This window comes from Podarcis tiliguerta (assembly GCF_965153285.1).
Source record: "Podarcis tiliguerta genome assembly, chromosome: 5".
Taxonomy (NCBI): domain Eukaryota; kingdom Metazoa; phylum Chordata; class Lepidosauria; order Squamata; family Lacertidae; genus Podarcis; species Podarcis tiliguerta.
Window position 1 is genome coordinate 83,351,519 of NC_139538.1, and position 15,067 is coordinate 83,366,585.

General features: G+C 46.8%; 1 protein-coding gene across 35 annotated transcripts in view; it reads left to right on the top strand.

Moving 5' to 3' along the window:
- Window positions 1–854: 854 nt before the first annotated feature.
- CAMK2G (calcium/calmodulin dependent protein kinase II gamma) overlaps window positions 855–15,067 on the top strand; it is a 159,317-nt gene continuing 145,104 nt past the window's right edge. For 10 of the 35 annotated variants that reach the window (XM_083440404.1, XM_083440405.1, XM_083440407.1 and 7 more), the window contains exons 1-2: window positions 1,618–2,080; window positions 3,956–4,050. In XM_083440404.1, the coding sequence (XP_083296530.1) occupies window positions 2,016–2,080; window positions 3,956–4,050 (160 nt within the window). In that variant the 5' untranslated portion in view covers window positions 1,618–2,015. Of the gene's footprint in view, window positions 2,081–3,955; window positions 4,051–15,067 lie in introns of all 35 variants that reach the window. The other 25 variants (XM_083440393.1, XM_083440426.1, XM_083440414.1 and 22 more) reach the window with 9 other exon arrangements.

A 15,067-nucleotide genomic window follows, 5' to 3' on the forward strand; every position in this document is an offset into this window, starting at 1 on the left:
CATTGGTGATTTTGGGAGGGTGGGGTGTTAAAAAAGCTGCTGGAATGAGTCTGCTCTGGATCAGGGTTGCTGTAGAGGGGAAGCATATTATTATGATGATTACCATATCTCCACTCTGCTTCCCCAGCCCTATATTTTTATTGTCACCACCTTCCCACTGCTGCTTCTATCTTAAAATGAACTAGACAGGAGGTCTGGCTTCATATTTGGCACTGAGGTTGTACATCCCACACAATGGTTTTGATTGTTTTGTGGTTTTATATTTTGATTTTGTTCTGTGAACCGCCCTGAAACCTCCGGGTATAGGGCGGTATATAAATTCAATAAATAATAATAATATTAACGGTTTACTAAGACCCGATCTGGCTTTCTAAAAGGCACCTGCTGTTTTTCTGCAGTTGCTGAATTTGCCGTGGACTGTTATTGGTTAAATGCTGTTTTCCTGGGTCGGATTATCTCTTCCACCGTGGGTTTCAGCACTCAAATTTCATTCTGCATCCATTAAAAAGCTGCGCCAAAAAGCTGCTTTTGGCTGCAGAGCAGGGTTCTTTCATATGTGTTCGTGTATATTCAATTAGCAAAAATCGCACGGATCAACCTCATTGGCTACGAGACTGCCCCTGCGCGAGATATAGAACCCGTTTCAAAATAATTGCGCGGGCGCCCTCTGCACCTGCTCGAGTGCCACCAAGCTCCCCCGTTTGCAGACCCTGCTCTGGCGGAGAAGCCTCCTGTCCTATCATGGCAACGGCGTTCCAAGCGACGAGACCCGCCCCCTCGCCCTCTCCCCCGCGTTCACCAAGGCGCATCCGGTCCAGGGTATGCAAAGCCAGAGTCACCAAGCGCCTGCAGCCGTCTGCTCTCGCCCGATTGGCGCGGGCAGCCAGCGCGAGGCAGGGCTGCGGTCCGCCGCCTCTCGTGCGCGCGCGCATAGCTTAGAAAGAGCGCGGGAGACGGCGGCGCCTCTCCTGTCACTGCAAAAGGGGGGGGGGGGCGCGCGAGCCAACCCTCTTAAAAGTTCCCATGTGGGGTCTGGGGGGGGGTCAGTTGTGGTCCCCCCCCCCGTTCTGTTTTGCATCTGGTGAGCAAGGTGGTAAAAAAAGAAGATAGGAGCTGAACTTTCGCCTGGAAGTTTTTTAAGCAGAGGTTGGCTGGCCACCTGTCATGGGTGCATTGCAGGGGGTTGGACTAGAGGACCCTCAGGGTCCCTTCCAACTCGACCATTCCACGAGCCTTCTATAGAAGGGACTCCTATCCGCCAACCTCCAAAAGGACTTGAGGGAAAAACGCGCCTCACGCCTCAGAGAAGCGCTGCCGCCTTGCGCTTTACTTGGCAGCGCGACGCTCGCCGAGCCGAATGGCGCGCTTCCATTCGAGGAAGCTCCGCGCGCGACCAGCGTATCTCTGCCTCTTGTCTGTGAGGCGGAAGGCAAGCAGCGCTTTGGGCTGCCGAGACTGGGGAAGGCGGGCTCCTTCGCTGTGAAGAAAACGAAGCAGCAGCCGCCGCCGCCGCCTCACGCAAGCGCAGCCCGCGCCCAGCTCCTCCCTTGTTGGCGAGTCTGCCCGCGCTCCCTCCGGCCACACCTCTGGGGAGGGAGGTCTGGCTGGTTGGCGGAGGCAAGGAAGGAGGGCGACGAGACGAGAGAAGGAGGCGGCGGCGGCGTCTCCTCGGCTCCCTCCCCGGGAAGAAGATCTCGCGGTGCTGGGCGCGCTCAGCCTCCGACGCCGCCTCCTCCGCCTCCTCCTCGTCTTTCTGCGGGGAGCGGTGACTGTGCGCAGTGAAGCGGGCGGGAGCGCACAGCTGGGCGGAGAGGCACGCCGGCACCAGCACCGCCAGGAGGAGGAGGTGGAGACGGAGGCCGAAGTAGTGAGAGCGAGGGAGTAAGAGAGGAGCAGCAACTCCTGCAGGAGACGACCGTCCCAGCCCGCGCAGCCTCGCCCAGTCCGATGTCCCTGCGGCGGCGGCGCTGAGCGTGCCTGCCCGCCGAGCCTGCAACGCCTTCCGCAGCGCGAACATGGCCTCCCCGGCAACGTGCACCCGCTTCACCGATGAATACCAGCTGTACGAGGAGCTCGGCAAGTACGCAGCCCAGGCGTTCCTCGCCGGTGTCTTCCTCCTCCTCCTCCTCCCTCCTCGCTTTGGCGCAGCTCCTGGCAGCCGGGCTGTTATTGCGGCCGGGCGCTGCTCCGCCTTCCCCCTTGGATCCCCTCTCGCCCCTTCTCCGATCCCGATCTTGGGTCCCCCGCTCCTTGGGGGGCTCCTCTTCCCTTGCCCTCCCCTCCCTCCTGCTGCTACTAACTGTAGTTTCTACTCAGGAAGTCTTTCTAGCAAACTCTCTTTTCTCTGCTCGGAGCCTCTCCCTCCCTCCTTCCTCTCCGATGCGGACTTTCCCTTACCTGTTATTGGAACGGAGCCTTAATAGCCCGTGCCATCCGTGCGAATGTAGGCCGTCGTGTTGCGGCTCCGTTAAAGCGGGGCAGAGGCGCTTGGGTCTCCGGGTTTTGCAAAAGCGAGCCCGGGAGGAAATGTGCTCCCCTGTGTTATGCCAAGGCAGTTGGAGGAAGTAGCTCGAGGGAGGGAACGAAGCCGGGGCAAGCAGTCCAGAGGGTCTGCTTCCCCCCACTTGGATGGGGGCTATTTCTGCCCCGAGAAATAGGGGATTCCACCCACTGCTGAGCTGGATACTGCTGCTTTAACCCAGGAACTGCTTTTCCGTCTGAATGCCACCCTCCCTGCTGTTGCTGCAGCCTGCAACTTCCAGGATTCTCCCCCCCCCTCATTTCTGCACTACAAACAAGGGACATTGCTGCATTTCTCATGCATCAAGGGAGGTTCCCTGTGCCAATGCAACCCCCCCCCCCAAAAAAAAATACTCCAGCACTGATCTTAAACAGACACTGTTTTTGTTTTTCTTTCCCTCGGTATTCTGCAGGAGATTTGCCCAATATTCTGGTTGGGATGAATACATTGTGTGTGCGGTTGGGGGTAGATGCACCCCAGGTACTGCTGCATTTGAGTCCTCCTCCTTTCTTGCACCAGTCCCTGAGTGCTGCTGTATCTTTTCTCCCCCCCCCCCCCTCTTTTGAACCACTTCTCATCTTCCTTACCGGCCTTCCTTCTTTCTGACTTGTATACAGAAATGGATGTGGGTGAAGATAGGTGGAAAAGAAATGTATCTCCTGCCCAGACCAGGCCGTTTCTGTTGGTCTTTGTTTCCTTGAGTGTTTGTGCTTGTCTGCTGTTGTGGCTGGTTTCTCGTTTCAGGGTGCAGGCAGGCTGCCTTCTGCACCTGAGGAACGTTCTCCCCCTTTGAAAAGGCTCTGGTGGATCCCCCCCCCCATCTTTTGTCCTGCACTTACTCTGTCCTCTCTGTCACCATTCATGGAGGCTGTTTTCCAGACTCCGTTGCCACATCTCCCTGCTTTTCTGGGAATTGGCATCTTTTCCTTACCAGCGTACCTGCTCACCTTTCACCCCCCCTCCCTCTTTTGCCACAAACACCTTGCTGAACTTGCATTGATAAATATGTATTAATTAGAGTTACGCTACAGAAGAGGTAATGCAAACACCAGCAAAATCCTTCCTCTTATCTGCATATCAGATTATCATTTTTATTTAGATTTTACGTGTACGATGCAGGCGTGTGTCTAGGTGATGTAATGAGCTCCAGCAAAATAACTTCATAATCAAAGCTCTACTCTTTGTGGGAACCAAATCTTCTTGTACCCACCCTAGTCATCCTTCCACGCACCTCTCTTCTTCCCTCTTCACTTGGAATTCTTGAAGTGCTGTGTTTTCAGTTCTTTTAAAATACTTGTAGCCACTCAGTATGGACTTTGGCTAAATACTTTGATGTAGATCATGAGGTTTTGGTTTGCCTTCAGTTTATAATGCTTGATTTGGGCTTCATCTTTAAACCAGTTTCACAGGTTCAGCCTTTCCTTTTTGTTCCAGGGGAGCTTTTTCAGTGGTCCGGAGATGTGTGAAAAAGACATCATCCCAGGAGTACGCTGCGAAGATAATCAATACCAAGAAGCTGTCGGCCAGAGGTGAGTGCACAAACGCTGTTTTTGATCAAGTTGTCCTGCAGCTCCGTGACATGGAATGGATCATTAAAACTTTTCATTTGCATCGTGTGAAAAGCGCCAGCTTCGGGCCCTTATTTGTGTCATTGTTTAAATTTAGGGGTTTTTTTTGATGTGTGTGTTTTCAAATTTGATAGCAAGTTAGATCAGTCCCATTTTTTTTCTGGAATTAGGTCTCTTACTTGAGATTGGCGCCTATAGTATTGCACTAGTACTGCACCAATAGCGCGTTGAACATCATAAGAACCTGTTGGAACAGGCCACTGACCAACCTGTTATTGCAATGGCTATCCTCATTGCCTGAAGCAGAGCCTGAACACTCCCTCTTCCAGCGGTCTCCGGCAGCTGCTATTCAGAAGCATATTTCCTCTTAGGGTGGATGTAGGGACGTATGAGATAGTAGTCACTGAAAACCTTATCGCCCATGAATTTGTCTAATCCTCTTTAAAGCCATCCAAGGTGCTGGGATGTGAATTCCATCGTTCAACTACGTGAAGAAGTATTTTATTTTGTCTGCCCCGAGCCGTCTCTTAACAAATGTTAAGAGAATCCAGTTAAGAATGTTAACTGGATGCCCTTTAATACTAGTGTTACAAGAAGGGCATAAAAACTTTCCGCTGCACTCTGATTTTCTCCATGCCCCATGCATAATAGTTTATACACTTCTATCATGTCCCCTCGTCTCAAAGCTAAAAAAATCCCAAACGTCGTGAACTTTCCTCATTTGAGTTGCCATTTTCTGATCCTTTTCCAACTCTCTGATATCCTTTCTGTGATGAGGCAACCAGATCTGTGCACCACATTCCAGGTGCATTTGCACCAATAGATTTGTATAATGGCATTGTGATAATTGGCAGTTTTATTTTCAGTTCTTTCCTGACATCCTAGCGTGGAATTTGTCTTTTTCACACCTGCCAAACACACTGGTTCGACAGTCATTGAGCAGTCCACTGCGACCCCCAAGTTCTCATTCCTGGTCAGTCACTGCTAGTTCAGACCCCATGAACGTTATATGTGTATAAGATGCGACTTTTTGCCCTGATGTGCATCTCTTTGCATTGAACTGCATTTGCCACTTCCCGTTCCCTCAGTTTGGAGATCCCTCCTTGTAATCCCTTTTTGTTTTAACCCCCTTGAACAATTTAGTATCACCGACAAACCTGGCAGCTTCAATGCTCATCCCTAGTTTTAGATCTACTTACGAACGAATTGAAAAACATGGGGCCTAATACCGATCCTTGGGGGATTCCACTTTCTACATCCCTCAATTGGGAGAACTGTTCATTTATTCCTGCTTTCTGCTTCCTGTTGCTTAACCTGTTCTTGATCCACAAATGACAATTCCTCTTATGCTCTGACCGTGAAGCTTACCTAGGAGTCTTTGGTGATATACTTCGTTGTACGTATTTTGGAAGTCCAAGTACACCCTGTCAACTGGATCACCTCTATATGCTTGTTGGCATTCTCAAATATATCTTAATAGGTTAGTGAAACAGAACTTACCCGTGTGGAAGCCATCCTTGTTAAAGAGTTAGTGCTGTTTTTGTGGCTATTCTGCAGTACCTAGGAATAGAGACATTTGTCTTGCGACAAATTGCCACTGAACAAAGAGGGTCCTACTTCTGAGTAGGTATGTATAGGATGGGTTGAAAGTATTTATGGAGTTGGCACATACGATTCAACGTGCGCTCTCAAGAACCGCACCTAGTCATGATAGCATGAAGTAAAACACACCTGTGCATTTTACAAACAAACAAACAAATACCGTATTTTTCGCTCTATAAGACGCACCAGACCATAAGACACACCTAGTTTTTGGAGGAGCCAAACAAGAAGAAAAATATTCTGATTCCCAAAAGCCAGAACAGCAAAAGGGATCACTTTGCAGCGAAAGCAGCAATCCCTCTTGCTGTTCTGGCTTCTGGGATAGCTGTGCAGCCTGCATTCGCTCCATAAGACGCACACAGATTTCCCCTTACTTTTTAGGAGGGAAAAAGTGAGTCTTATAGAGCAAAAAATACGGCAATTGAAGCAGTCCTCACTGTTGCCAGCAAAAAGAGAAGCTCCCCTGAAGGAATCTAGGTTCATACATAGTCTTTTGTGGAATATTGATTTTATAAGAGTACTAATCTTAATGGCGTTGAAAGTGATGAGCTTTTTGTTTCCCCCAGATCTAATGGATCTATTCAACATTGTGGTGCATCTTTTAAAAAATATATATGCATGGAGACTTATTTCTGTGTCAAGAAGTCTGTACCATGTTGTGCACGAAGGGCTCAACGGGTCACCAGGAAGCATGCATATTATATCTTCCAAATGATTTTTAAAACTTGTATCTAGCCGTAGACCATAACAGCAAAGGACTTGCACTAAAACATTCCAATAAATCTCCCTGGAAAATATAACAGGTGAAATAGATCTTGTATTATGCCTTCATAAATGGTATTATTATTATTATTATTATTATTATTATATTTCTATACCCCTTTCATTTGAGGATCACACAAAAATACATAACATAACAACAAACAAAAGAGTTACCTTCCCCATCCCATTTAAAAGGCCACCGATTGTTTAATTAGAGGCCTGGGAGAAGAGGAAGGTTTTGGCTGGCACCTAAATGTTCTGTAACATTTGACCATCGATCCAGGATCTGCCGCCCGTTCCTCATAGGGTAGACACATTGGTGCAACCATATTAATTAGATGCTAGAAATTATGGTGCAAAACAGCAGCCTTCTTCCACTGTCGTTTATGGCAAACTGTTATTTGTATTGTCTAGTAATCAGCTATGTGTAGCAAGCATGTTTTCAGTTAAAGTCAGAGTACGTATTACCAGCCTTGATCTGAGTTAATTTCAAGAGATGAGGACATTCTGGATGAGAAACAGGCGCACACTTCAGGTTTTAATGTAACTAAAGACATGCAGCGGCCTTCATCTTCCGCAGAAGGCTTTGCCTTTTGTAAAATGTACTGTTTCTATTCTGTTCCCTTTGCAGTTGCCCCGCAAGTGTTCTGCAACTGCACTGCTTCCATTTAGGCATTTGGATATTCTCCAGGTTTTTAAGCAGCTCCAGCAGTTATAGCCTCGGCCCCTTTTGCAATGGAAGTTGCCTGGCTTGAGCTTCTTCCCTCCTGCACTGGTCTTAAGAACTGGCTTAATGGCTCAAAGCCAAGAAGCCCCCATTTCAGTTTCTACCATGACCGTGAACCTAGTGGCCTTAGGCTAACTGCTCTTCTCCCTGCTTCAAGTCTCGCATCAGCAACGTGGGGATAATAAAGCTGTACTTAACAAGGTTCCTGTAAGAATTGCTCACAGATCGCATGCGAAGCCCTGTGAATACTCAATAAAAGTGCTGTTATAAATGCTAAATTGTTATCACTGAAATGAATTCGTGCAGGTGGTAAAAGAAGATGGGGGACCAGAATTCTGGATCTGGTGCTCTGTGGCAGAGGAACCGCTGTGGGCTGGATTTGAGGCAAATTCTCTGTCTCGGTCTCCTACTGCAAAACAGGAATATTGTTGAAAGTCTCCCACTGGTACTCTGAAATGCCCATGAAACGATGATTTACAGGGCAAGCCTAACCATATCTACTCAGAAGTAAGTACTACTGAATTCAGTGGGGCTTACCTCCCAGGTAATCAGGGTTAGGATTGCAGCCTTAGTGTATCTGTGTGCAACTGGATAGTAGTGCTGTGTTGCAACCCCTTTCCTGCTTTCTCCAACGTAACTTGCTCACGTAGATATTTGTAAGAGTGGGAAAGGGAATAGCTCAGGATGTGCCGGGTTATGGTGGAAAGAGCAAGTAATTCTCATTAATATCTTGGTAGTTTAAGTGTAGCTTTGGGCGACTGAATCTAAACCAGGGGAAACCAGTCCTTCATTGGTCTGAGGGACATATTCAACATATTCAAGCTCTCTGGGGCAACCCCCCCACCCCCCGTACACTAGCTTAAGTAAAGGGCTTATTGCCACCTTTCCACTGATCAGCTGATCAATTTGATGGTGGTGATTTGCATCCCCATCTGGGTTCTGGTATAGTGTTGTGCTTATTTTAACCTCCCTCCACTTTTGTTTGGGTGCTGTTGTCACCAAAATGACTATGGTCTTGTTAGGGTGGGGGGTAGAGAAGAAGATTGCTTGAGGGTGTGTGGAGTGCTTCGGCTACCTAAACTGGGGTGGGGTGGGTTTCAGCCACCGTTCTTCAGAACAGGATGATGTCTTAGCCATATTGCAGCAATGCAGAGCAGGGGTATAAGGCAGATAACCTGAAGGGTATGGCAGTCTAAAATGAAATGGGAGTCTTCATGGACACCAGTGACAACGGTACAAAAGGAAGTCTGCAGAACCCATGTACAGCCTTGGGAACAGTGAAGAATAAGGGTAGGCCTTAAAGGATCCCTTTAATTTAATTTATAATTCAGTCTGAGCAAAGGGAAAACTGGAAACCAGTAGAGCTGAGAATAAGGGAAGAGTGTGTGGATGTTTGGGGAAGATCCTGTGCAGAAGTAATGCGCATCCTTTCCATATTGAGTCACCTCTTGCGTAGGCAATTGCCTGGGCTTTGTGGTGGAGTTGAAGAGAGGTGCTGTGTCGTGGAGGTGAGGGATTTTAGTAGCTTGGTGTGTGTTTTGTTTATATGTTATGAGGTGTGGGAAGCTACTTTTTTGCCAAAGCTTCAACAGACAATTAATTGGTTTTAAAAATATATTAAAAATGGCTACATACAAATTCAACAAAACAGACGATACAGCACAAAGCAATACATATTGTAACAAAGCAGTCACAAAGCCAGCCAAACCTGAGAAAATAAAATATTTTTTAAACCACCTACCTGTATTATATGAAGCAGGTGCCAGGCAAATATTGTTTCACGCAGCCTTAAAACATTGGCAGTACATAATAGGTTTTCCACAGACAGGTTTGTGAGGCTGATGGGAGAGCTTTCCTTTCTTCTTCCCTTATGTATAAAAAGAAGGGAGACCAGGTTTCATCAAAGGTATTTTCCTTTGTAACCCCATTAGCAATTCTTCTAAGCCCAGTTCTGAACTAGCTCTGTCCCAAATATTATTGAACCACATCTCAGACCATTGTAAAGGGGAGAGGGGAAATAAAGAAGTGACAGATATTTAAAAACGAAAATATGAATATATTCTCCCAAGCAACTCCTGAACATTTAATGTGTTATTTATTATTTAACTGTTGTGCATACAATAAGACATTGTATGGGTAAAGTTACAGATTGCCTATGGCAGCAAGAAGCATGGGCCTTACTTGGCTGCTGTGCCCCTCGATGGAGGAGGGATAGATAGAAAATCAGAGGACGGTGGCAGCGCAGTCCTTGCTGAAAAATATTATTCCAGCTTTTCTCGCCCCCTTCTCCCCAAATAGATGGCGTGTTGGATTTAGCATCATGTATAAGAAGCTTGCCGTGTGACTGTTCCATGTGAATCTCTGATTGCAAAGTAAACCTCAGGAAGGTTGCCTGGGTCTACCCTGGGTGAATGTGCAAGTTGGGATGGGAGCGTAAAAACTGGGGCGATTTGGGGAAAGTAAATATCTGTCGCTCAGTTGCCATGGCATCCGAAACCATCAGATAATGTGCTTGCCTAAGATTTTAAGTACCCAGACAGCTGTTGGGTTGCAGCAAACTGCGGCCCGTCGGCGTTTGCCAACTACATAGAGGGCAAACTAATGAGCTTGAAATCAGTGGAAGCAACCAGGGCAGGATGGCTTTGAGGGACAATGTCATAGGAAAATTCCGTGTGATGGTGACTGTGAGTTAATTAAACTGAACATTTCTGAGAATAGCTGCATGGGGCGTGGGGTTTGTGGGTGCCACGTTTGGAACGGAAGGGAATAAAACAGGAGACGTATAAAGCTGGCAGAGGAGTGAGGCAGAGAGAGAGGGAGGCTCCTTGAATCTGTGTCTAAGGAACCTGTGCTGGAAACGAATGGAATCTGGCAGAGTATGTAGGATCAGATATAGCTCTCGGTGACCTAAGAGGTGTTCAGTTTCTGTGGTGCTGCAGGGCAGGCATGTGAATCAAGGCGGTGACTAAATATTAGGCTTGGAAGGTATTGGAGCAAAAGTGACACCAGATAATGCGGTCAAACTGCATACTGGCAGCGAAGGAGGCCCCAATTCACTGTCCCTATGAATTGGAATGGCTTCTAAGCAGCTTTCTAAGAAAACTACAGAAGCACAGGCCTTCGTCTCTAGGTCATGAATTTACTTTGATGGCTGCTGCTTCCTTAAATAACTACCGTTTCCCATTGCTGTAGCTTGCTGCATCATATTCTAGCTCTGTATTATTTTTTTGGTGGTGCAATACCTACGGACTTTCTTGTAAAGCTGCATAAAACCAGTTTAGAATGGACCAGCTTCTAATACAGCAAATGTTTGAGTGAAGATTCTCAGGGACACTCAAAAAGGAGACGATAGCTTGCTTCACTCGCTTCAGCCGTTGTAATCTTTACTTTGTTCCAAGTTCTGACTGACTAGAAGTTAGAGAAGGCATGGCTGAAGACCTGTCAGCCAGTGACTTGATAAAGAGATGGGGAGGTTGGTGGAGGCGCGGATCTCGCTGATCGCTGGGCTGGCTCCTGCTCCCTGCTTGACTCATGCTTGCAGCCTTTCTTCCCCTACCTTACGTCTGTCTACCCGCTATAGTTAGTGCTCAACTAGGACCAGGGAGAACCAGGGTCAGATCTGTACTCGACCATGAAGCTCATCCGGTGACCCTGGGTCCAGTCACTCTCAACCAAACCTACCTCTCAGGGTTGTTGTGGAGATAGGACACAGGGCACAGCAGGAGAATTATGCACATAGCTGTCAGCCGCTTGGAAGAAAGGCAGGATATGAATGTAGTAAAGAAACATATACCGTATTTTTTGCTCTATAAGACTCACTTTTTCCCTCCTAAAAAGTAAGGGGAAATGTGTGTGCATCTTATGGAGTGAATGCAGGCTGTGCAGCTATCACAGAAGCCAGAACAGGAAGAGGGATCGCTGCTTTCGCTGCGTAGCGATCCCTCTTGTTGTTCTGGCTTCTGAGATTCAGAATATATTTTTTTTCTTGTTTTCCTCTTCCAAAAACTAGGTGCATCTTATGGTCTGGTGCGTCTTATAGAGCGAAAAATACGGTAATTAATAACATAGCAGCACAGAACCTCACACTGCCAAAACTTAAAAGAGTACAGTGGTACCTCAGGTTACAGACGCTTCAGGCTACAGACTTCGCTAACCCAGAAATAGTACCTCAGGCTAAGAACTTTGCTTCAGGATGAGAACAGAAATTGCGCGGCGGCAGCGGGAGGCCCGATTAGCTAAAGTGGTACCTCAGGTTAAGAACAGTTTCAGGTTAAGAACAGACCTCCAGAACGAATTAAGTTCTTAACCTGAGGTACTACCTTCCAGAATTTGAACCATCAGTGACCTTGGCACAAAACCTATTGCTTGGCTTAACAGAATGTTGTTTACACTGCAACACTGCGGCAGAGAAGGGCAAGTTTTTCAGCAGCATCTAAAGCAGCCTTCTCCAAGCTGGTGCCCTGCAGGTGATGTTGGAGTAGAATTCCTGTCATCTTTTACCATTGGCCATGCTGGTGGGAATTGCAGCCCAAGATGCTTGGAGGGCACCAGGTTTTGGGAGGTGTTAAAGTGTATGCTCACTGTTGACACTTTTTCGGTTCGTGATGCTGCCCTGGTAATGTGGGTGGGAGAAGCACACCACAACTCTCTTAGAAATTCCTTAATACCAGCAGAAGCAAGATATAACTGAGTGGAATTAAAAATGGCCATATTTATCAGCATTTTTTTTACCAAGTAGGTCTTCTGCTCAGATAAAGGGGAATGACCCCAACTCAAGTCTTTATTGGCATCTTCACTCTAAAATGAAGCTGCTCCCCCTCCCTCTGCTACTTACTCTCAGTGTAAAGCATATAGGACCTTTCCCACTAAGAGCTATGCCTCTCTTTCCCCACAAGAGACTTGTGGTCCATCGTGCCAAAGTTCTAACTGTTTGTGACTTCAGCTTCTTCTTCAGCTCTGTTGCTCCATCCCTGCTGAGCTTTGGCGAGTGTCATTTTGGAACTTACTTGTGGGGGCAGAGGGGAAGGTTGTAAGTTTTTGTTGCCAGAAAATGGTTTTCTCTCTTGGTTCTTTTATCTGTTGCCAGGGTGATGGCAGTGGCAAGGCAAGCAGTAGTGGAGAGGCTGCCATCCTGGGTGTGTAACCGCTGTGCCTTAGACCAGTGTTCCCCAACCTTGGGCCTCCAGCTGTTTTGGGACTGCAACTCCCATCATCCCTCGCTAGCAAGACCAGTGGTCAAGGATGATGGGAATTGTAGTCCAAAAAACAGCTGGAGACCCAAGGTTGGGGAACACTGCCTTAGACCATTAGTGCTTAAGGTTGGCATACAGACTGTCATGGAATTGTATGAACCCAAGAAGAAGCTGCTGGATCAGGCCAATGGCCCATCTAGTCTAGCATCCTGTCCACACAGTGGCTGAGCAGCTGCCCATGGGAAGCCAGCAAGCAGGATTCAAGCACAAGAGAACTCTCCCCTCCTGTTGTTTGCAGCAGCTGGAATCCTGTGTCTCAGCCTTGTCTGCCTTTTTCATCTTTTAAGGAAGGTTTGGAGAACCTATTGCCTTCCACATGTTGGGCTCGAATTCCCAAAATTCCCAGTCTGCATGGCCACTGGTCATGGATTATGATAGGCAACACCTGGAGGGCCAAGAATTCCCCATCCCTGCTTCATGGGTTGCCAGACTTGCTTCTAGGCCAGTCGAAAGAACACTGGTCGCTTTGCAACATGGGCAGCAATCGCTGCTTGTCCAGTGCACTATCACAAGGCAGCATTATTACTCTGTGGTGAAACCAAGGGTTTCATGTTGCTTTTTCACATTTTATTTTATTTATTTATCAAATTTGTGTACCGTTCTTCATCCGCAGATCTCAGGGTGGTTTACAACATAAAAATACAATACAAAAGCACAAAATGCGCTATAAAACAAGAAAAACGAAAACAAACCAGTACCCCCCCCCCAAAAACCCCACATTTAAAAGGACTACAAGATTAATCACCCAAAGGCCTGGTTGTATGTGTGCTTGTATGTGGAATTCACTGCTCTTTTTAAGGTATGAACTTACCTTGGGTTTTGTTTGCTGCCAATAAAAATCTGAATGTAAAAGGGAGTATACTGTGTGACAGAATCTCAGGAATATTGGGTAGAGGAAATTGCATCCATCTTGGGCAGTTAATAGATGACTTCTTATTTAATGAGCTTTGTTTATTATGCACGTTAACTGTTGTGCTAAATATCAGAAGTCATTGTGCGGCAGTAATTTGCCGCTCTTTTTGTAGCACTTTCACCCAAGCCCTCACAGCAAATATAGTACTGATGTCTTTAAAAAAAACAGTGCTGAGAAGCTAGTCTGTTCAAACTTGTTCTCTTGGTAGAATAATAAAGCAAATATTGAACTCGGTAGGAAGGAATATTCGACTATCCTGATTCTGCTGTTGAGCAACTAGAAAATGTTTGCGTGGAACAAATTTTTGGCCAGCCACCTAATTTCAAAGTTAGTGGGGGACAGGAGTACCCTAAGCTTCACCTGGAGAATGTCTGAGCCAGGGATGCTGAAAAAGTTTATTTATGAAATAGTTTTATACAGGTTTGTATGCAAGGGATAAAGACCCGCTTTGCAGAATATTTGGCACTTAGCCAGTTCTTAGACTTGCTTAGTAAAATTGAAAGTTGGTCTTGGGAACATCTGCAAATCAACACGTCTGCATCTTGAGTTTAGGAAGTATAAATGAAAGTCCATGACCTACACTGAAATTGTGGGGAAGCTTCTTGCTGAATTGCACGCAACGTCTTTTTGAAGGTGGCTGTCAATGTTTGGTAAATGCATAGAACAATAGAGCTGGCTGTCGCATGGTGGTGAAGGGCGTGAATTGCCAGACCTCCATTGCTGTTGCTTGAGGGTCAGGTGGCCTCGGTGGCTCAGAACACCTTCCATCAGTTTTAGCTGGTGACCTTGCAGCACCCATATCTGGACAGCGATAACCTAACATCTCTTGTCTATGCTCTGGTAACCTCTAGGTTAGATTATACATGGGGCTGTCTCTGAAGAGGGTTCAGAAACCTCATCTGGTTCAGAATTCAGCAGCCAGGTTGCTCACCAGGGCAAGACAGTCTGGGCATATTATCTTCAATATCTAGCCAATATCTTTCAGCATCAGCCCCCATCTTCTGCAAAATGGAAGTGATGATAATGGTTTACCTTATAGGAGTGTGTTGAGGGTCTATGAGAGCATGCGAAAGTGGGCTGAGGTTGGGGTGGAACAGGTCCTAGCCTATCACCTTTAGTCAAAAGGGTCCCCAGACAGCCGGACTGAGAAAGACCTCCATTCAAGTGAGCCTCAAGCAACCAGATCAATGCTTGGCCAGAGGAACCAGTGGTCTGAACCAGTTCAAGGAAGCTTTATTTGCTTGTAGTCCAGAAAAGTGCTCTCTAAATCAGGGTGTAGAGCACCCTGAGAAATTGCACCTTCTTGGCTTTTCTTGAAATGCCTCCGACCTTATTACCCATACATTTTATTTTATTTTTTTAAAAAACATCTTTGCTTTACCGCAAAGCGTATGGTAACTTTTGGGGAGGAAAATTATCCATTGCTAATTTCCCCCGCCCCCCGGGAAATGGTTCCATTACGTTAAAAACAAAATTGCATTGTTTCATAACGCTAATTAATAATATAACAAACACATACAACACCAGTTTATTTTAGGCTTTTTTGAAGTTGTGATTAGCTGTTGACATGGCTGGTAGGAATTAAAGTGAAATCTGGGCTGAGTATTGGGAAGTGGGCGGGTGGCAGAATCGGTTTGCCATCCCTTCAGGGTTGGCACACTGTTCTTCCTTGTCGAGAATTCTGTTGCAGGGCTGGAGTGAAGTCAGCCTGTTCCCCTCCCC